Source organism: Carassius auratus, unplaced genomic scaffold (assembly GCF_003368295.1).
Source record: "Carassius auratus strain Wakin unplaced genomic scaffold, ASM336829v1 scaf_tig00021934, whole genome shotgun sequence".
NCBI classification, from domain to species: domain Eukaryota; kingdom Metazoa; phylum Chordata; class Actinopteri; order Cypriniformes; family Cyprinidae; genus Carassius; species Carassius auratus.
Genome location: NW_020525146.1, coordinates 62,087 through 80,750, shown reverse-complemented (window position 1 = coordinate 80,750; position 18,664 = coordinate 62,087). Strand labels below are relative to the sequence as shown.

The window sequence follows — 18,664 nt, the reverse complement described above, 5'->3', positions numbered from 1 at the left end:
TTGAATGGGACCAAGTTTCTGAACACTTAATATAGCGTTTTTGAGCGGTTTCATGTTTTTATTATTCTGATTATGAACACACTGGCTTGTACCGTTTTCAGAATTTTGCTATCCTTCTCTGCTGTATAGAAGCTTATTGTTGCACATTCAAAGAAAACAGCTTGCATCTGCATTGTGTTATAAAATCTATTTTCTGTTCGATTTTTATCATGCACGTTTCTGCCCCGCATGTCTTAACATCTTCTTTACATGAAGACCTTGATCTAACAGCCAAACAGCATGTTGAGGAAAAGTAGTAAGTCACATCAAAAAGACAATTAGACGCTTTAAAGGCAGTAAAACCTTTAATAGCCATAATTAACCATTAACCTTCATTGAATATGAATCTAATGGAGCCCATTCACAAAGGCATTTAAAGGGTTAAAGCCAGTAAATGCACTCATCATTTTGTTGAGCTTGCTCCTTATTCACTGAGACTCTCTGAAAAGCTCCTAATGGTGAGCCAGTAGACATTTCATTACTTTTCATGACCCGTGCCAGTCAGTCTGAGGTCCATTATGTCTGCAGAACGACTCACCGAGGGTAAATTTGCCCTGCGTAGGTCGAAACGTTTCTGAGGTGTCAAGTGGACAATAAGAGGGGAGAGAATATGAAATTTGGGCCAAACGGGCTGTAATCGGCTCTTGAAAGGACGGAGAAAGGTTTAAAGGTGCTGATGGTGAGACGCGTGACCTGCTGCTCAATTCAAAAACTGAGTTTTCAATTTCTTTTCATTCCCCTGAGAATAAAGTGTGTGAGGTTGATAGTCGTCACACACAGAGATCCGGACGAGGATGCACATCTGCAAGCTTATCTCCTCATGTATATTCAAATACAATTCAAAAACTGTGTTTTCAATCTACTATTCTCATTTCAAAATAATTATACTGGCCATTCTGCACATAAAGCATATGCAAAAACAATCACAGTATGCTGCCTATAACAAAAGCCGATCACATTATTATTCATAGGTATTTGTATGCAAAGTGGGGTTCTAGCAAACATACATCATCTGCATCATAAACACTGATGCATATGATATCAGACAGTTTTTGTAAACCCTTTGACTTGTAACTTTAGAAGTGCATGTGACATATATATATATATATATATATATATATATATATATATATATATATATATATATATATATATATATTTTTTTTTTTTTTAATATTTTATTAATAATGTTTTTATTATTTAATATTATTTACATTTTCAAAACTTTGATTTCAAAATATCTTAAATGTAGCAGTCTGATTAAACAACAATTAAACCAATAAATGGTAAAAATAATATTTTTTATAACTATCAGTTCATTCAAATTGAAAATGAAAGGTCAAATTAAATGCATGTCATTGGGTAACAGCACATTTCGGCACATATAGTAGAGATCTGGGTATGCACACTTTGCAAATTAGCATGCTTTTCTGTCTGTCGTTAAAAAACATGTTTATACTTCAACGCATGAATACCTACAAACCGTCCTAATGCAACTTATGCAACTTTCAACATATTGTGTGTAACACCGAGACACTCATGAAACACCAGTCCCCTCAGCAGCTGCAGACGAGTTTATTTTAGACTTTTGTTTGATTGTGCATTTTGTTCCCATGGAGGGTATAATTTGGTGCATGAGCGCCCGAGGGGGTGACGAATACCCCTGCATAATTAAAACAAGTGATACAAACGGAGGGCGAGTATTGATTAATTCATGACGAAGATTCAGAGAGATCAGATTCAGCAGCGTTTGATCATAAAGAATTTGAAAGCTGTTAAAGATGCAGCACTAATCCATCTGCTACAGCAACTAACTCCACAGATGCTAAATTATCAACTCTTCACTGACGTCTGAAGTGGTGCGGAATTAGTTGATTGTGTTGTACAGTTGTCAAGATGCTTTATTATGAATCGGTTTTATTCTAATCCAAGTTGTATGTTTAAATCCTGGTTAAATGATTCAGTGATGAGTCAGAATTAGATGCTTAAACAACCTTCGGAAAATATGCATTGGAAAAATTATGAAAATTGTCATGCATATCTTTTACATACAACTACGCTCATACTGACCTACTTGTAGGCTGTACTTTTTATGGAGGTGTCCTGATGTTTTCTATTTCTAGGGCTTGTCAGGTAAAGTCAGTATGAGCTATGAAGCTGAGTGAAGATTCTTTAAAAAGATCTCTTTGGAGGCACACAAAAGAAGTCAATGCATGCTGGGAATGACAGAAGAGCATGAGAGAATGCTCATTTTTGGGATGTAATATTCCTTTAAATACATTCCCATCTGAAATTTGTCTGAAGTTCAAATCAAATCTGGACCAATAATCTCCTCATTCCATGTGGTTATCCTTCAAATGAGCCATGATGGTGTAATTATGTTGTTAGGTTGTGGACGTTTCACACAGCTCTTTGAGAGTAATTAAACCTCAGATAGACTGTGATGTGTGCGCTGTCAGCCTTGGCCTTCTGTAGCTCAGCTCCACATATGCTCTTGATAAACAGCCGAGATTCTGGCAGAGTTTGCTGTCATGATAGTCCTTGTTTATATCCAGAGTTTGCCATGAATCACCACCTTTGCCACTACGACAGAAAGGGAAGGAGGAAACAGCATTTGCGTGCTGTCATACTTTGTAACAGATATCAACCTCACACTTGCTCCTTTTTTTGCTGACAGCGTTTTTGTGTAGGCACTTAAAGTCTTTTGAGGTTGTGTTTTTGGTTGCTGCTGTTCTAGAACATTTTTATGTCACAATCCCTTAATTACACCCCTTCCTAAAATGTGGAAATATTTTCATTATGTAGTTTAATTGAATAGAATAAAATACTTGTACAAATCGAATATTCTTTCAGTTTCTGTATAATTTATTTCTATTTTTTTCATTATTTTTTTCCAGCCCCTATAGCGAGATCAAATAAAAAAGGTGCATTCATTCTAGAATTCTCCTGGCTGTATTTTGTGCAGTTTTTCGAAAATGAAGTCACCATTGCTGTTCTCAGATGTTTCCAGTTGTGTTTGTTACTGCAGCTCTAGAATGTCTCTGTCACAATCTACAATATTTCCACCTGTATTTGTTACAATCATTCAAGACTTTGTCTCACTGCAGCTATTCTAGAATGTATTTTTCGTGGTCTGTTTTGTTAAAGCTGCGGTAGGGAACTTTTGACGCTCTAGCGGTTAATAAACAGAACTGCTTGCGTCTTGTGGAAGAACATCGTAGCCGGAACTACTTCTCTCCGTTTATGTCTATGAAGAATCACACAGGTACTGGGTTACTCCGCCGCGTTACCCCCGAAGCAATCTAAAATAGTCCGAATATAAACACTTATTATAGGTGCTCCCTAGTGATTCAGGACAAGCTAAAAACACGGTTTGGAAAATGGATTCATGGTGTACTCGCTTATTATAGACATTTTTCTACATTTTGAACACAAACAAAGTTACGGACCGCAGCTCTGATTGGTTGTTTCTTACCGGGAGCGATGGAGTTTCTGCAAATGGCAATAGGACCACTGGGAGGAGCCAGAGGAGCTTGATTATTACACAGATTATCTGTCTCATATTCTACTGTCAGGACATAATGACAGGTTTAACAAATATGTAAAAAAATATATTTTTACAAAAGTTACCTACTGCAGCTCTGAAATATCTTTTAGGTCTTTTTTGTTCCAGAATGTGTATTTGTTAGAGCAGTTCCAGCTATTTCCTGTATCTGTATTCATACCTGTTGTGCTCAAATGAAGAATGTCTTCCTTCCGTGTCTGATATTTTCAGATCTGTCAGACTGTGGCTAATGCTGGAGCTTGTCGAGTGTTTGCCATCAGTGAACCCCACATCCTGGCTCCGGGGCGTCAAGAGGTCTGAAGAGGGGAAAGCATTCTGCATGGAAATGGATGTCACGATCAGCCCAGTGTGATGGAATATGAAAATGTGTTTTGTGAATGAATTGGATTCAGTAGAGCGCCTGGGGGGACGCCCCAGTCCCAGATGAACGCGAGAAAGAAACAGCCGTCAATTGAAAAGATAAAAACGCAATCTTGTGCACCTGTAACCTTTAAGATCTCTCTCTCTCTCTTTCTCTCTCTTTGAGAGTTGCCTGTATGGAACGAGTCAAGGAACCAATATACAGTACGTGAGGATATGTGTGAATCTGTGAAGGTGAATTAAAGATCCACACACACAGAAGCCTAGCAAGAGTTTGAGGACATCTCACTGCCAATGCTTTTAGAAGGATAAAGAAGTAACACATCTGTTCAATTACACACACATATACTGCTCTCATATCACCGATTGGTATTTGTTGAGCTCAAGGAGAAACAGAATGAAAATTAAATAACAGAAGCCAAAAAAAGGCTAGTTCAGTAAAAAATCTCACACGTCATCCCAAACTTGTATGCTGTTATTTTACGAAGAGACTCTATAAAGAGTGTTTTCTACGCGAGGACAGTTCGTAGTGACCATCATGAAAAAAAGAAAACGCCATTAAAGTACAGTAGTTCATACAACTTGTGTGCTATTATACAAGCCTTCTGCGATCATACGAGGGTGAATGCATAATGACAGGATTTTCATTTCTGGGAGAAGTGTTCCTTTAAGAAAAGATCCATGTGAGACTCAATAGATGTATTTAGGACGTCTCCTGTAATACCCTCGAAGAGAATAACCATTCAAAGCACACCACACGAGGCGTAACCTCATCGAGACCTTCCGCTTACAGCTGGCTCGATGTGATTTTAATCTGTCTCTCACCAGGTCAGGACTCGAAGGGTTTAACTTATTAAACCAAACAACCTGCAATCAGAGAAGCCTCATTCTACATTCTGTTTGAATGTGAGCCAAGCTGAAAGCAATCTGGGCTTTAAACAAACCAATCTGCTATCATACAGGCCAGCATTTCAAACATAATCCAAGACCGTCCTCAAAGACCAAAGGGGAAACGTGACATATTTCCTGTTCAAACAGTAGCTAATTTAAGGCATAGCCACGAGTCGTGATTTGCTACTCGCTGTTATTTATTATTTGACTTGTTGGCATGTTTCACACTGTCTTCCCACCTCATGAAGTTGTAATTTGTCACACGTTGCACGTTAATGCACACACACACCTATCATATAAAGGTGCTGATATCCTTGCCTTCGTTAGAGCTGCAACAAGCCCAGGTCTCCGTCACGCTGAGATATATAATTAACACACAGATCAGCGAGGAGACGGGCCGAGGGTCACTAATGAGTCCACAGAGACTCGCACTAGACAAAGAGGACAGTGGGCGACGTATGGGTAACTGAGAGCTGTAATAACACACAGATTACAGCAAGAGTTCCCTCCAAATTAATACTTCTGTCATCATTTACTCACCTTTATGATGTTCCAAACCCTTATGACTTTTTCAGTGTTTTTCTTTCTGTTGGACACAAAAGGATATGTTAGTAAGAATTTTCACACTGCTTTTCTTCTTCTTCTTTAATGGATGCAAAAAAAAATATATATAGTATATACACTGGAGGTCAAAAGTTTGCAATAATATATACAGTACAGACCAAAAGTTTGGAAACATTACTATTTTTAATGTTTTTGAAAGAAGTTTCTTCTGCTCATCAAGCCTGCATTTATTTGATCAAAAATACAGAAAAAAATGTAATATTGTGATATATTTTTACAATTTAAAATAATTGTTTTTAAATGTATTATACTTTAAATGATCATTTAGTTCTGTGATGCAAAGCTGAATTTTTAGGATCATTATCACATGATCCTTTAGAAATCATTCTAATATGATGATTCATTATCAAAGTTGGAAAAAGTTCTGCTGCTTAATATTTTTTCAGAACATGTGATACTTTTTTAGGATACTTTGATCAATAAAAAAAAAAAAAAAAAAAAGAAGCTATGTCTTTAAAATATCAATATTTTGTAATAATAATATACACTACTAGTCAGTAATTTGGGGTCAGTAATTTTTTTTTATGTATAAAATCAATACTTTTATTCAGCAAGGGTGTGTTAAATTGATAAAAAGTGATAGTAAAGAAAATAAATTATTAGAATATATATTATTATAATTTCTTATTTATTTTGAATAAATGCAGTTCTTTTTAACCTTTTATTGATCAAATATATTCGACAGCAGAACTGTTTCCAACACTCATAATAAATCAGAATATTAGAATGATTTCTAAATGATCATGTGATCGACTGATGTAACATGTGACACTGAAGTCTAGAGTAATGATGCTGAAAATTCAGCTTTGCATCACAGGAATAAATTATTTTTTAAAGTATTTTCAAATAGAAAACTATTATTTTAAGTTGTAATAATATTTCACAATTTTACTGTTTTTTTTCTGTATTTTTGATCAAATAAATGCAGGCTTGATGAGCAGAAGAAACTTCTTTCAAAAACATTAAAAATAGTAATTTTTCCAAACTTTTGGTCTGTACTGTATACGCTGCAACAAAAATACAGTAAAAACAATAATATGACTATAAAAATATTTTAATATTCTTATTTTAAAATTCTGTGCTGCTTATTATTTTTGTGGAAACATAGATACAATAAAAAATAAAAAAATACTTTTATTAAGTAAGATGCATTCAATTGTTTAAAAGTGACAGTAAAGACATATATTTATTAAAACATATTATCTCAAGATAGAGCACCATTGTTGTTAGTTTTTTTTTTTTTCAATAAATTGTTTGCAATGAAGAAATAACTATTGAATGGTTCTATTTAAAATCCCTGTAAATCAGCATATTATTCTGATTTCTGCAGGATCACGTGACACTGAAGATTGGACTAATGATGCTGAAAATACAGCTTTGATCACAGGAATAAATTACATTTTACTTTATATTCAAACAGAAAATGGTTATTTTAAAATGGAAAATGATTTCACAATATTACTGTTTTTACTGCATTTAAGATCAAATAAATGCAGCAGACGAGACTCAAAACTCAGTAAATAAATAACGTATATGAATGTAAATGCAAAACACAGAAGTAGATGTATTTATTTTATAACAATCTTGACATGTTTTACTGTAGCTTGACATGGTAAACAGAAACTTTGAACAGTTTTCATTCATTTCTGTCTGAAACAATCCTTTAACGAGCCACTTATTTAGTGTGTTTAACACCACCAAACAGCAACTGACAGCATCTCTGTGATCATTATTTCCAGATTAATGGGCGTTTGAGCAGGTCCAGTGTTCGTAATCAAGGGCAAACACTGGAGGCCGATGATGAATTATTAATACGCTCATGCTGAGATGCCATCGTTTGTGTGTGTGAAAGAGTGAGTGAGTTTTAATCTCTGATTCTGTTCTAACTTGACTCCACTATGAAATCGGTTAAGCCGTCCATTTCCTCCCGCAGATTTGCTGCTAATCGTTTTCGCCAGGCCTCGTCCACTCTCTTTGATATACCTTTAATCTGCCGTAAGTTAAATTGTGAGGCAATTCTCACTCGTTCCCCCGCATTTTTCAGACCAGTATCAAAGGCATCCTACGACAGATCCAACCCTGAGAGAAAAATGTGTTGAGACGAAACTATTAGTGAGGAATATTTCAGGAAAGCACAGAGATCAAAGATGAGATGGTGAAAACACTTCTGCAGTAAAATACAAGCTCTTTGAGTCTCTGGGAAGTTGAAGTTCACTGAATTGGTGCTCTACGCTGGCGTCCCGTGTTTTAAGTGTTCAACTTTGATTGCCGAAGATTTAAAGGATTTCTAAGTTGTTAAACATCTAAGTGTAAACCTTGCTGTGATGTTTCTATTGAAGTTTCTCATCATGGGAAGTAAAAATAGACTGATAAGTCAGATGACAGTGAGAATATACAATTGTATTATACGAAAGGTTAAATTCATATTAAGATTAAAGTTGTGTTTGTTATTGAAGCTTGTTTCTGCCACAGGATTTAAATGAAAAAATAAAATAAAATAAAAAAAAACGGTCATTGCACCAATCTGACAATCTGGATATTTTTCCTTCCAAATTTGTTCATTAAAGTCAAAACTGAGATATTTAACTTGGAACTGCGAGAATGAAAGTCTGAATTTGTACAGTATCTTGCAATTTGTTTTAGACTAAACAGAATTGCGAGATATATACTTGGAATTGCGAGAAGAAGTTTTGAATTCTGAGTTTTTTTCTTGGAATTATTGCTACTGATTTTTCTCAGAATTAAAATAAAAAATCCAGAATTGTGAGATATAAGCTCGGCAGACAGAATTCTGACTTTATATCTTGTAATTCTGACTTTTTATCAGAATTGCGAGAAAAAGTCTAAATTGTGAAATATAAAATCAGAATTGCAAGGAATACAGTCAGAATTGCGAGATATAATCTCATATGAGAAAGTCAGAATTCTGAGTTTATATTTCGCAATCCTGACTTTTTTTAGCAGAATTGCGAGAAAAAGTCTAATTTGTGAGATATAATCTCATAGCTATGAAAAAAAAAAAGAATTTTGAGTTTATATTTCACAATCCTGACTTCTTAATCAGAATTGCAAGAAAAAGTCTAATTTGTGAGATATAATCTCATAGTTATGAAAAAAAAAAAGGAATTTTGAGTTTATATTTCGCAATCCTGAATTTTTCTTAGAATTGCGAGAAAAACAGTTCGGCCAAAACAGAATTGTGATAAATAAACTTGGAATCTTAAGGAAAAAATTTAGAATTGCAAGAAATTTTGAATCTGAGTTTATTTCTTAATTGGGACAAAAGAGGCTGTATTTTGAGATAAAAAGTCAAAATTATTTATTTTTTATTCCATTGCCAAATCCAAGCTTGGAATACTTGAAGGCCCATCATACCTGTGGGGCATTGACTAAGTTACTCCGATTTAGATAACTGCTTTGAAAATGCACAAGTATTCCACCACTAAACTGCTTGTTTACACGAGTTATTCTCAATGTCTTGCCTTCCCTGTTTGCAGAGAGCGCGAAGCCACTGTTAAAGGTGTTTTGCTCCATTGAGTCGCTTCATAAGTGCCTCTCAAATTCACTCCCTAAAGAGAACCTCTGACAAAATGTTTTAATCTAACTGTAGTCTAAACCAACAATCAGTTTATGACTTTTTACACCATTTTCTAAGGGATCATTTTCGTAGGAATTTTGTAGGTGAGTTTTGGCGCTCAATCTGTTCAAATTCACCTAACAAAACTGTCCGTAAAAATACTCGAGTCGACCTTGATTTTTTTTTTTTTTTATAAAACACTGTCGTTTTAATGATACACTTGTAATAAATAATATTTTGAGATGTGTACATTTATAAAAAAACGGTTCAAATTGTAGGAACCTTTGTTTTGTCAATGCAAAGATTTTATCGATCACTTGAATGATTTATTGGTAAAGATATTTATTACAACGCTGATATTATTATAGGAGGTCATCATACGTAGAGTTCTAGTTGTATAAATCTAATAATCCACTCCAAATGTATTTATGTCAGGAGCTGCTTTGATCTTTACTTCAATCACTAAAGGGAAAACACCGCCCCCTGCTGACCAACACGAGAACTCATTCCTGATGCTATTATCATATTTGTTGTTCAAACATTGTATAACCACAGTAAAATGTCCTGAAAATATGGCATTTCTGTAGTACTGTGTCTTAGGAAGAAATGCTGATGAACAGAATCCAGCACTAGTGAACTGCTCTGAGATAAACTGATGTAACACTGTTAGTATTTGCTGACTGTGTTCTTGTTTATTTTATAAACTGCTGCATTGCCATCCACACATCCAAAATCCATATCAAGTAAATGAGTTTGTGTCTCTGGGGTTCACAGTAAAATATATACATTTGGAAGCTGAAAAAAAAATAACCTGTCATGCTCTACTTGTAATTACGTATTGACAAAAGTTGCAGCAAGTTTAATTGCTACACAAACTCTGATTAGCCTCACTAAAGATAATGTTGTAAATCAGGTCAAGATGAAACAAACAATAAAAGCAGTTTATAGAGAGAGAGAGAGAGAGAGAGAGAGAGAGAGAGAGAGTTGCTTAAGCTGTATCCTTATATATATATATATATATATATATATATATATATATATATATATATATATATATATATATATATTAAAACTCGCTGTGCTCCAATAATTTAGACGTGGCGCCGGGTAAAGATGTTTTCACCTTGCGTCAGTGTATCCACTAAACGTAATGTTCCGGTTACGTCACTGATGCTCGGCGGAGCCTCTGATTGGTTCCTTTGGTTCGCTCTAGCTGCAGTTAGCCAAAAGCCAACAAACATTTACAACGTTAAACACTGACAATAGCAGGCATTTGGACTTTTTTTTGCATTTTGTAACATAAATTAGCTCTTCGTTTTAATTTAATTTGTAATTTTATCTCCGATCCCAATAAGATTTGTTTTGAACACTTACTAATCGATGGCGTGACATGTAAGAGTGGAGCGGCTAGTCACTAACTGAGAGACTTTCCTCAAGCGATATCTCAGAAGGGTGACACAACTCAACTTCACCACATACACACTCTCTTTCGTGTCGTCTGCGAGTATCTTTTGTCAGGTTAGTGATCTGCCCATCTGTTCGATGAGTGTTTCGATTATATTATCTTAAAGATAAAAGTGACTGTCCTGTTTATTGCTGTGTAAAGTGGTGGTTTATTGGCTATGGGGCTAGCTCATGTTAGCTCATTGATTTCACTCAAACCTGTAACTTACTAACCAGAAATGTTATTTTAGCTACTATACCATTTTGCACGAGGTAATCACGGTCTGATGTGTGAATTTATTTGTCGCGTTGATTTAAAGCCCCAAACATGAGCAGAAATGGGCTGTTAGCACTAGCCTGCTGCTGATGATACTGTGTTACGGATTTAAGTTGCATAATTATCAGCTTTCAGTCTAATGAACCTGTCAAACAGAGATGATATATATGGAGAGAGATCTGTGATCATGTACTGCTCACTCTAGTGTTATAAATAGATAAGCATTGATTTCAGTGGTACATATAAAGTCTACTTCCTGTGAAAGAGCACAACATAACATGGTATTACTATGGTACGTCCACTGTCATGAAAACACGATAGTGCCACAGTATGTCCAAAAAAAAAGTCTTATCATGATACATGTCCAGAAGTATGGTATTAATATTGTATCATGGAAATGTCATGTTTTTTGATTATGCATAAGTAAGGTGTCGGAAAACATGGTATGACCATGGTGTATGTCCAAAAACATACTACCATGATACATGTTGAAAAAACATGGTTTCACCATGTCACATGTCCACAAAACATGTTACATGCCCACAAAACATGTTACATGCCCACAAAAACATGATTTTACCATGCTGCATGTTCAAATACACGGGTTTACCATGTTACAGGTCCACAAAATCATGGGTTTACTATGTTATATGTCCTAAAAACATGGTTTTAGGATGTTATATGTCCAAAAAACATGGTTTTAGGATGTTAGATGTCCACAAAAACATGGTTTTATCATGTTGCAAAAACATGGCTTGACCATGATGCATGTTTACAAAAAACGTATTTACCATGATGCATGTTTAAAAACATGGGTTTACCATATTACATATAAAAAACATGGTTTTAGGATGTAACATGTCCACAAAACATGGTTTCACCATGTTACATGTCCACAAAAACATGATTTTACCATGCTACATGTTCAAATACATGGGTTTACCATGTTACATGTCCACAAAAGCATAAATTTATCATGGTACATGTCCAAAATAACATTGTATTGCAATGGTACATGCCAAAAAGTATGGAATAACCATGTTACATAAGTAAAAATAAGTTTTGCCACCATACATGTTACAATGCCGAAAAAGCCATTTAAATAGAGGCCCCAGTCAGAGCCCATGATGAAATGAGTGAGTGTGTGTTCACAGGCCGTGTGTGTGTGTGTGTCGAGGTCATGTGGAGGAAGGCCGTGCTGGTGGCGCTGCTGGCGTTGGGGATGGGGTATCTGTACCACACTGACCCGGAGCTGCCGGCCCGTGTGCTGAACTACGTCAGTGAATCTCTCCCGCAGATGGAGCCGAGTGACAGCTCCGAGCCCCGCCCCCCGACGCTGGAGGAGGCCATCGCACGCGCCTGGCAGACCCTCATCACGGCTCCGGCCCGACGCTGGGCGAGAGTGGCAGTGGGGTGAGTTACCCTGACAGAGCACACATTGTTCATTTGATCAGTCCTTTCCTTCGGATGATCGTTTGTTCATTTAGTATTATTTTTTTTACCCCATTCATTCTTCAGTTCCACTGTTGTTTCTGTCTGTCTGTTTGTGTTTTTATATTTTTTAGTTTTAGTAATTTCATATTAAGGCATTCATTTGTTTCTTCATTATGTTTTGATGCTTTCGTTAATTCATTCATCTGATCAGTGTTTTGTTCACATTCCGGTCACATATTACGCAGCAGGTCTGAACACGTGCGGGTGTGTTTGTTCTAGAGCCCTTCCCATCATGCCTTTGTTTCCTCTGTCAGGGTGAACGCTTGTGTGGATGTGGTGGTGTCCGGGGTGGGGCTCCTGCAGGCGCTCGCTCTCGAACCCGGATCCGGCAGAGACCACGGGGTGCTACACAGCAAAGAGGACCTGAAAGAGGCCTTCATCCACTACATGGGGAAGGGCGCTGCTGCAGAGCGCTTCTTCTCAGATAAGGAGGTTTTTCAAAGGATCGCACGGGCGGCTGCTGAATATCCCGGCGCTCAGGTGCGAGATGAAGTCTTTTATGACAGTAGGAGGGGGTTCTGTGGTCTGTACCACATTGTTTTCCCTCAGGGCATGAATAGAAGGTGACTGGACAGAGATTAGCTGGTCTCTGAGCAAACTAAATCCTGTCCAGCGAGTTTGACTGCTCTGATTCAGGCCTTAGTGTGGAGAAATCCAGACTCCCTCCATTCAGGCATCCATAGAGCACTGAGTCTGCATATGTCCTATAATATCTAGTTTAATTTTGGCATGTGCTGTAAATGGATCTGGCCCTTGAGATCCGACAGTTTCATCTGAATGCACACGAGAGGGTCCGGAGGGGAATTGAGTTTCTGTGTCAGATTTAATTTGGCATAATCAACGGTAATTAAAAGACAAAGTGGCTGGACCATGAGTCTTATGACAGGCTGTTTTCACGACAAATTATATGCATTATATCATACGCACGTTTTCATGAAAATGATATGCAATAATGTAACACAATTTTTTTTCTTATAACATTTTAGTAAATCTTTTTTTTTAAGTTCTTTCAATCGTAATTTGACAGAAAATCAGAAATTGAATTAAATCAGAAAAAGTCTTTTTAAAAATATAATGAGTCACATAACAGAATCGTTTGCTCCAAAATACACTTGTAATAAATCATTTTAATTTGAATAAAAACCGATTTTTTCTTGTCTCTTGCAGCTTTATGTTGGTGGAAATGCTGCTCTTATTGGCCAGAAACTGGCGTCTAACCCAGAACTTGTAGTAAGTATTTGTTACAAGCTTACATCTTGGCTTCACTAGACGCTTAAAAGAACAGTTCAGCCCAATGACAATTAAAATGTGCTGAACATGTACTCACCCTCAGGCCGTCCCATGTTGTAGATGAGTTTTTCTTCATCAAATTTGGAGAAATGTATCATTCCGTCACTTGCTCATTAATGGATGTGAATGGGTGCCGTCAGAATGAGAGTACAAACAGCTGATTAAAAACACCACAAGTAATCCATATGACTCCAGACCATCAATTAATGTACTTATGTGTGTGTGTTTGTAAGAAACAAATCCATCATTAAGGTGTTTTAACCTTAAACCATCACCAAACCATTGGCTTTTGGGCAAAATACGAGTCAACAATCCATAATAATGCTTCCTCCAGTGAAAATTTCCATCCCGTTGTCCTCTCACATCAAAAATCCACTTACAGATTTGTTTAGAGCTGTTTTGACTTGTAAACGGTGTTTGATCAGTGCATTTGTCTCTCTTACCAGATGACCTTTTCACTGGAAAAAGTAAAATTAGGATAGAGGTGGACTCATATTTTAGCAGGAAGCAATGGTTTGAAGTTAAAATGTCTTAATGATGGATTTGTTTCTTACAAACACACAGCTTTTTTCTTCTCAAGTCATTAATTGATGGACTGGAGTGTGGATTATTGTGATGTTCTTATCAGCTGTTTGGACTCTCTTTCTGATGGCACCCATTCACTTCCATTAGTAAGCAAATGATAGAATGCTACATATCTCCAAATCTGATGAAGAATCAAACTCCTCTACATCCTAGATCAGGGATGGGCAACTTCGGTCCTGGAAGGTCATGGTTTTATGTCAAAATGTCCGAAAATTCCTTCATATAAGAAGTTTGATCATTCTTTAGAAAGCAGAAGCAGCCCATTCATACCTGATTATAGTTTACTGAAGTGTGCTGTTTTCTCTCAGGTCCTCTTATGTGGTCCGGTGGGGCCGAAGCTTCATGAAATGCTGGATGAACAGATCATAGTGCCACCAGAATCTCTGCAGGAGATGGATGAGTTCCACCTGATCCTGGAGTACAAGTCAGGTGAGAGCGACCCACTCAAAACCACATCCACATATCACGTCATTTCTGTCACATGACACATTTGAAATGTGAGTATTATAAGATATACTCCATGGCACATTGGTACCGTTGGGTTTTTGTGTCTCTGAGCGGTTCCTCTCTGACAGGTGAACAGTGGGGTTCCTCGAGAGCTCCTCAGGCTAGCCGCTTCATCCTGTCCCATGACGTGTCCAACGGTGAAATGAGCACGCTGGAGACATTCGTGGCCAGTCTGGACGAGTTCCAGCCGGATCTGGTGGTTCTGTCCGGACTGCATATGATGGAAGGAATGGGCCGGGAACTTTGGGAGGAACGACTGAAAGAGGTGTGAGCCCAGACAACCCTTAAGTGCCTATCTGAGTCAGTGTAGTTACATATGAATTAAATGGATGGTTCTGAAACTTTTGACAGGTCGTATTATGCTGTTCTGACAGTGTAAAGGAGGTATTTTGAGGTTTGTTGGACACTGTTCTCAAGCACTGTGTTCTGACTTCCTGCAGGCGGTGGTGGCCATCTCAGACGTGAGGAACGAGGTGCCCATCCACCTGGAGCTGGCCAGTATGACGGACAGAGACTACATGAACCTGATCCTGCAGGAGGTAAATGTGTAGGTTTAATGAAGGAAGGATTGTTGTTGGTGGTATACAACAGTGTTGGCAAATGTTACTTATAAAAGTCACACCATATAGTTTTCCATTGCTAATGTTACTTTTATTTAAATGCTACTTTTTTTTAATACCAAGGTACTTTTTTGTGATCCTTTTACAATTACAGTTTTATTTGAGTGATTTGCAGTCCTGAAATATTATAGAATTGATTACATTCTTAAATAAATGAAGTATTTTTTTTATATAATTTAAGTTATAATACTATTTCACAATATTGCTGTTTTTACTGTATTTTTTAACCGTAAATGCAGCTTTGGTGAGCAGAACAGACTTGTTTCAAAATATTTAAAAGAATCTTAGACACAAAAATGTAACCTTTTGAGTGCCAGCTCTATAATCAAACAAATTACTTATTAATCCTTATCACAAACTACTGGAAAATTGCTCAAATCTTATGAGGTAGCCTTTGTATATATCAGTCAATTTAAGAAAATAAATTCTAGTGCAAATCAAAGCAGAACGACAAGGTATTCTGTGCTCTTCTGTTAGCAGGTCTTGCCCATCGTGAACTCCATCGGTCTGAACGAACAGGAGCTGCTGTTTTTGACTCAGTCCGGAGGTGGACCTCACGCTGACCTCACTTCCTGGGACGGCATCCCCGATGTGGGCCGCGTCAGTGACATCCTGCTCTGGGTCCTGGAGCAGCAGGGCCGGGCGGACCCAGAATCTGAAGCCGACCTGACTCGGATCCACTTCCACACGCTAGCGTACCACATCCTGGCTACGGTGGACGGCCACTGGGGAAACCAGGAGGCGGCGGTGGCCGCGGGCGCCCGTGTGGCCAGCAGTCAAGCCTGCGGTCTGCAAGCGGTAGATGTCACGAAGGTGGTCCTCAAGGCACCGCTGAGCTTCTACAGCTCCTTCTCAGAGCCGAGGAAGAGTCTAACGGTGGACCCGACCCGACCGGTCACCGTGTGGCGCAGAGGAAACGTTTCATTCCATCTCACACCGGTCCTGGTGTGCAAACAGCCTCTGAGGACTGTGGGATTGGGCGACGCCATTTCAGCTGAAGGCCTTCTGTTTTCAGAGGTCACGCCTCAGCCTGAGCTCTAAGAGACGCCTCTCATTCATCCTTTTGATGATATGTCCTCAACATTAGGTCTTAAAGCTGGGGAAACAGACTTAGGGGGAATCAAACGAAGGGATGTTTTTCAGAGCAAAACAAGTTTGAGGTGCAGGGCACTCTTTGTTTTTTTTTTTTGGTTGCTACTTTTGTCTAAAATCACATTGTGAAAGACGGCACTGAACGTGACGACGTGAGCCAGGTTCTTTAAACAAAGATGAACATTCTGTCATAATTTGCTCACCTTTAAACCTAAACGACCTTCTTTATTACATTAGAAATTGTCCAGAAGTCAAACTCCGTTTTCGGTGAGTAAATGATGACAGAACTTTTTTAAAACTATAATAAGAGGAGATCATACTCTGGTTAACAGGTGTACAAGACCTGCAGCTGCTATTGGGACGAATGAAAGCGAACGAGAGAATGATTTTAGAGTCTTAAACGTCCCAAATCTCCATTGTACTTCCAAACACTCCTTTATTTGGGTTATGAATGTTAATTAGTAGCAGAACCGGAAGCCCATCAGGTTTACCAGGTTTATCCAGTGATGCATTATTTTTCCCTTAAGCTAAGTAACATTAAGTTCTTATGGAAGCATATTACTGCCACTGAATAAAAACTAAAAAAGTAATTGCGACTTTTTTTCTCTGAATTGCGAGATAAAGACAGAATTTTGTGATATAAAATCGCAGTTTTGTGGAAAAAGTCAGGATTTGCAAGATATAAACTGCCAACTACGAAAAAAGTCAGAATTCCGAGATGTAAACACGGAATCGTGAAAAAAAAAAAGTCAGAATTCCGAGATGTAAACACGGAATCGTGAAAAAAAAAAGTCAGAATTCCGAGATGTAAACATGGAATTGTGAAAAAAGTCAAAATTCTGAGATGTAAACACTGAATTGTGAAAAAAAGTCAGAATTCCGAGATGTAAACACAGAATTTTGAAAAAAGTCAGAATTCCGAGATGTAAACACGGAATTTTGAAAAAAGTCAGAATTCCGAGATGTAAACACAGAATTTTGAAAAAAGTCAGAATTCCGAGATGTAAACACGGAATTTTGAAAAAAGTCAGAATTCCGAGATGTAAACACAGAATTGTGAAAAAAAGTCAGAATTCCGAGATGTAAACAGGCAATTACCTCTTTTCATTTTTTATTCACTGGCAGAAACACGCTTCCTTAAGTTCTCTTAACATAATGAAATTAAAAACAAATGATTCCTGGGTCAATCTAAAGTCAAAATAATTCCTTAATATTAGTTAATAGTTTAGATCATCAGTTTACCTCTCGGGATTGTGGCCATCATTTACTGCACATATGATTAAATACCATTCATTATTCTCGTCTTAATCTTAATGTTCTTCAAGATGGGAATCTAGCTGTAGGTTTTTGTAAATTGGAGCCAGCATTATTTGTATATAATAAGAGAAATGGTAAATATTTCCCATTCGTTCTGGTTTGGTCTGTATGTAGTGTAGGTGGCATTAATGACGACTGTTGTGATTTATGATGCTTCCTGTTTTTAAAGGTTACACATAATGAATCTGTCATTTATTCTTATGAGTCATGAAGTTACCATGTACCATCCAAACACTTCTGACGTATGATTTTTATTGTTTTATTTGAGATGTACTAATTAATCTCTGTGAATTATCATCTGTCTTAAACCAGCATTAAACCCATTTTGAGGCTTTTTAACTAATGCAGTTTTAGAAATGAGCCACGAATGGTTTTATGAACACTTTTCACACAATTGTGTTTGTGTTTCCTGAATGAGGCAATAACTGTGAGAAATGCCTCGGATCATGAACCTCATGGATCATGTTTTGTACTGTATTTCTGTAACACTACATTATTGATGCTGTTAGTTTCTCAAACCAACAAAAGAGGGGACTTGAAAGGTTTTCTTGTTCAGATGCTGCAAACGTTGAGTCGTGGTGTGAGAAACTAACAGAAAGTTCACATTCATGAAACTTATTTTGACTAGATCAAATGTTTTAGGGTTCTAGTTTGCACACGTGATTATGCAACAAAGTCTTTAAGAGTTACTGGGCAAAACGTCCTTCAATCATAAATGTTGAGACTAGAAATAATAGCTCTGTTAACTTGAGTATGGAATATTTTTATATAAATTAAACACTTCTGTACTGGATATAAAATGACTCAGTTTCTTTGTATTACAGACCCGAATCTTAAAAATAAATCCAAATATTACCCAATTTAATTTTATTACCCAGTTTTTCTGCCGGTTATGATATGATACAATAATTCTTCACCTTACAAATAGTTGTCAAAAGCCAGAATGCTCTTATTTTTTTGTGCGAAAATGTGATATGCTTGGC

General features: G+C 37.1%; 1 protein-coding gene and 2 long non-coding RNA genes across 5 annotated transcripts; 1 reads left to right on the top strand and 2 right to left on the bottom strand.

The window, feature by feature from the left end:
- Positions 1 to 2,118: 2,118 nt before the first annotated feature.
- Positions 2,119 to 5,450, bottom strand: LOC113077197 (uncharacterized). Its single transcript, XR_003281273.1, has 3 exons — positions 5,396 to 5,450; positions 3,765 to 3,919; positions 2,119 to 2,622 (listed from the first exon to the last, which is right to left on the bottom strand). It is a non-coding gene; the product is annotated as an uncharacterized LOC113077197 (long non-coding RNA).
- Positions 5,451 to 7,462: 2,012 nt separating this feature from the next.
- On the bottom strand, positions 7,463 to 14,552 carry LOC113077196 (uncharacterized). The gene is made up of 3 exons (XR_003281272.1): positions 14,416 to 14,552; positions 10,180 to 10,269; positions 7,463 to 7,558 (listed from the first exon to the last, which is right to left on the bottom strand). It is a non-coding gene; the product is annotated as an uncharacterized LOC113077196 (long non-coding RNA).
- Positions 10,283 to 18,474, top strand: LOC113077194 (ADP-dependent glucokinase-like). 3 transcript variants are annotated; one of them, XM_026249651.1, is made up of 8 exons: positions 10,283 to 10,574; positions 11,954 to 12,189; positions 12,525 to 12,750; positions 13,438 to 13,500; positions 14,454 to 14,574; positions 14,721 to 14,917; positions 15,093 to 15,191; positions 15,750 to 18,474. In XM_026249651.1, the coding sequence occupies exons 2-8, from the start codon at positions 11,957 to 11,959 to the stop codon at positions 16,311 to 16,313; spliced, it is 1,503 nt and encodes a 500-aa protein (XP_026105436.1). In that variant the 5' UTR covers positions 10,283 to 10,574; positions 11,954 to 11,956; the 3' UTR covers positions 16,314 to 18,474. The 3 variants fall into 3 exon arrangements, with proteins under 3 accessions (XP_026105436.1, XP_026105437.1, XP_026105435.1); XM_026249652.1 differs by having other exon boundaries at positions 10,287 to 10,574; positions 11,931 to 12,189; positions 15,753 to 18,474; XM_026249650.1 differs by having other exon boundaries at positions 10,287 to 10,574; positions 11,931 to 12,189.
- Positions 18,475 to 18,664: the final 190 nt, after the last annotated feature.

What these genes read in the sequence shown, in the direction of transcription:
- LOC113077194 (XM_026249651.1), top strand. Translation starts at nt 11,957, where the DNA reads ATGTGGAGGAAGGCCGTGCTGGTGGCGCTGCTGGCGTTGGGGATGGGG. An exon ending in CTGAATATCCCGGCGCTCAG is followed by an intron (nt 12,751 to 13,437) that starts GTGCGAGATGAA and finishes TGTCTCTTGCAG; the next exon opens with CTTTATGTTGGTGGAAATGC. An exon ending in TGAACCTGATCCTGCAGGAG is followed by an intron (nt 15,192 to 15,749) that starts GTAAATGTGTAG and finishes CTCTTCTGTTAG; the next exon opens with CAGGTCTTGCCCATCGTGAA.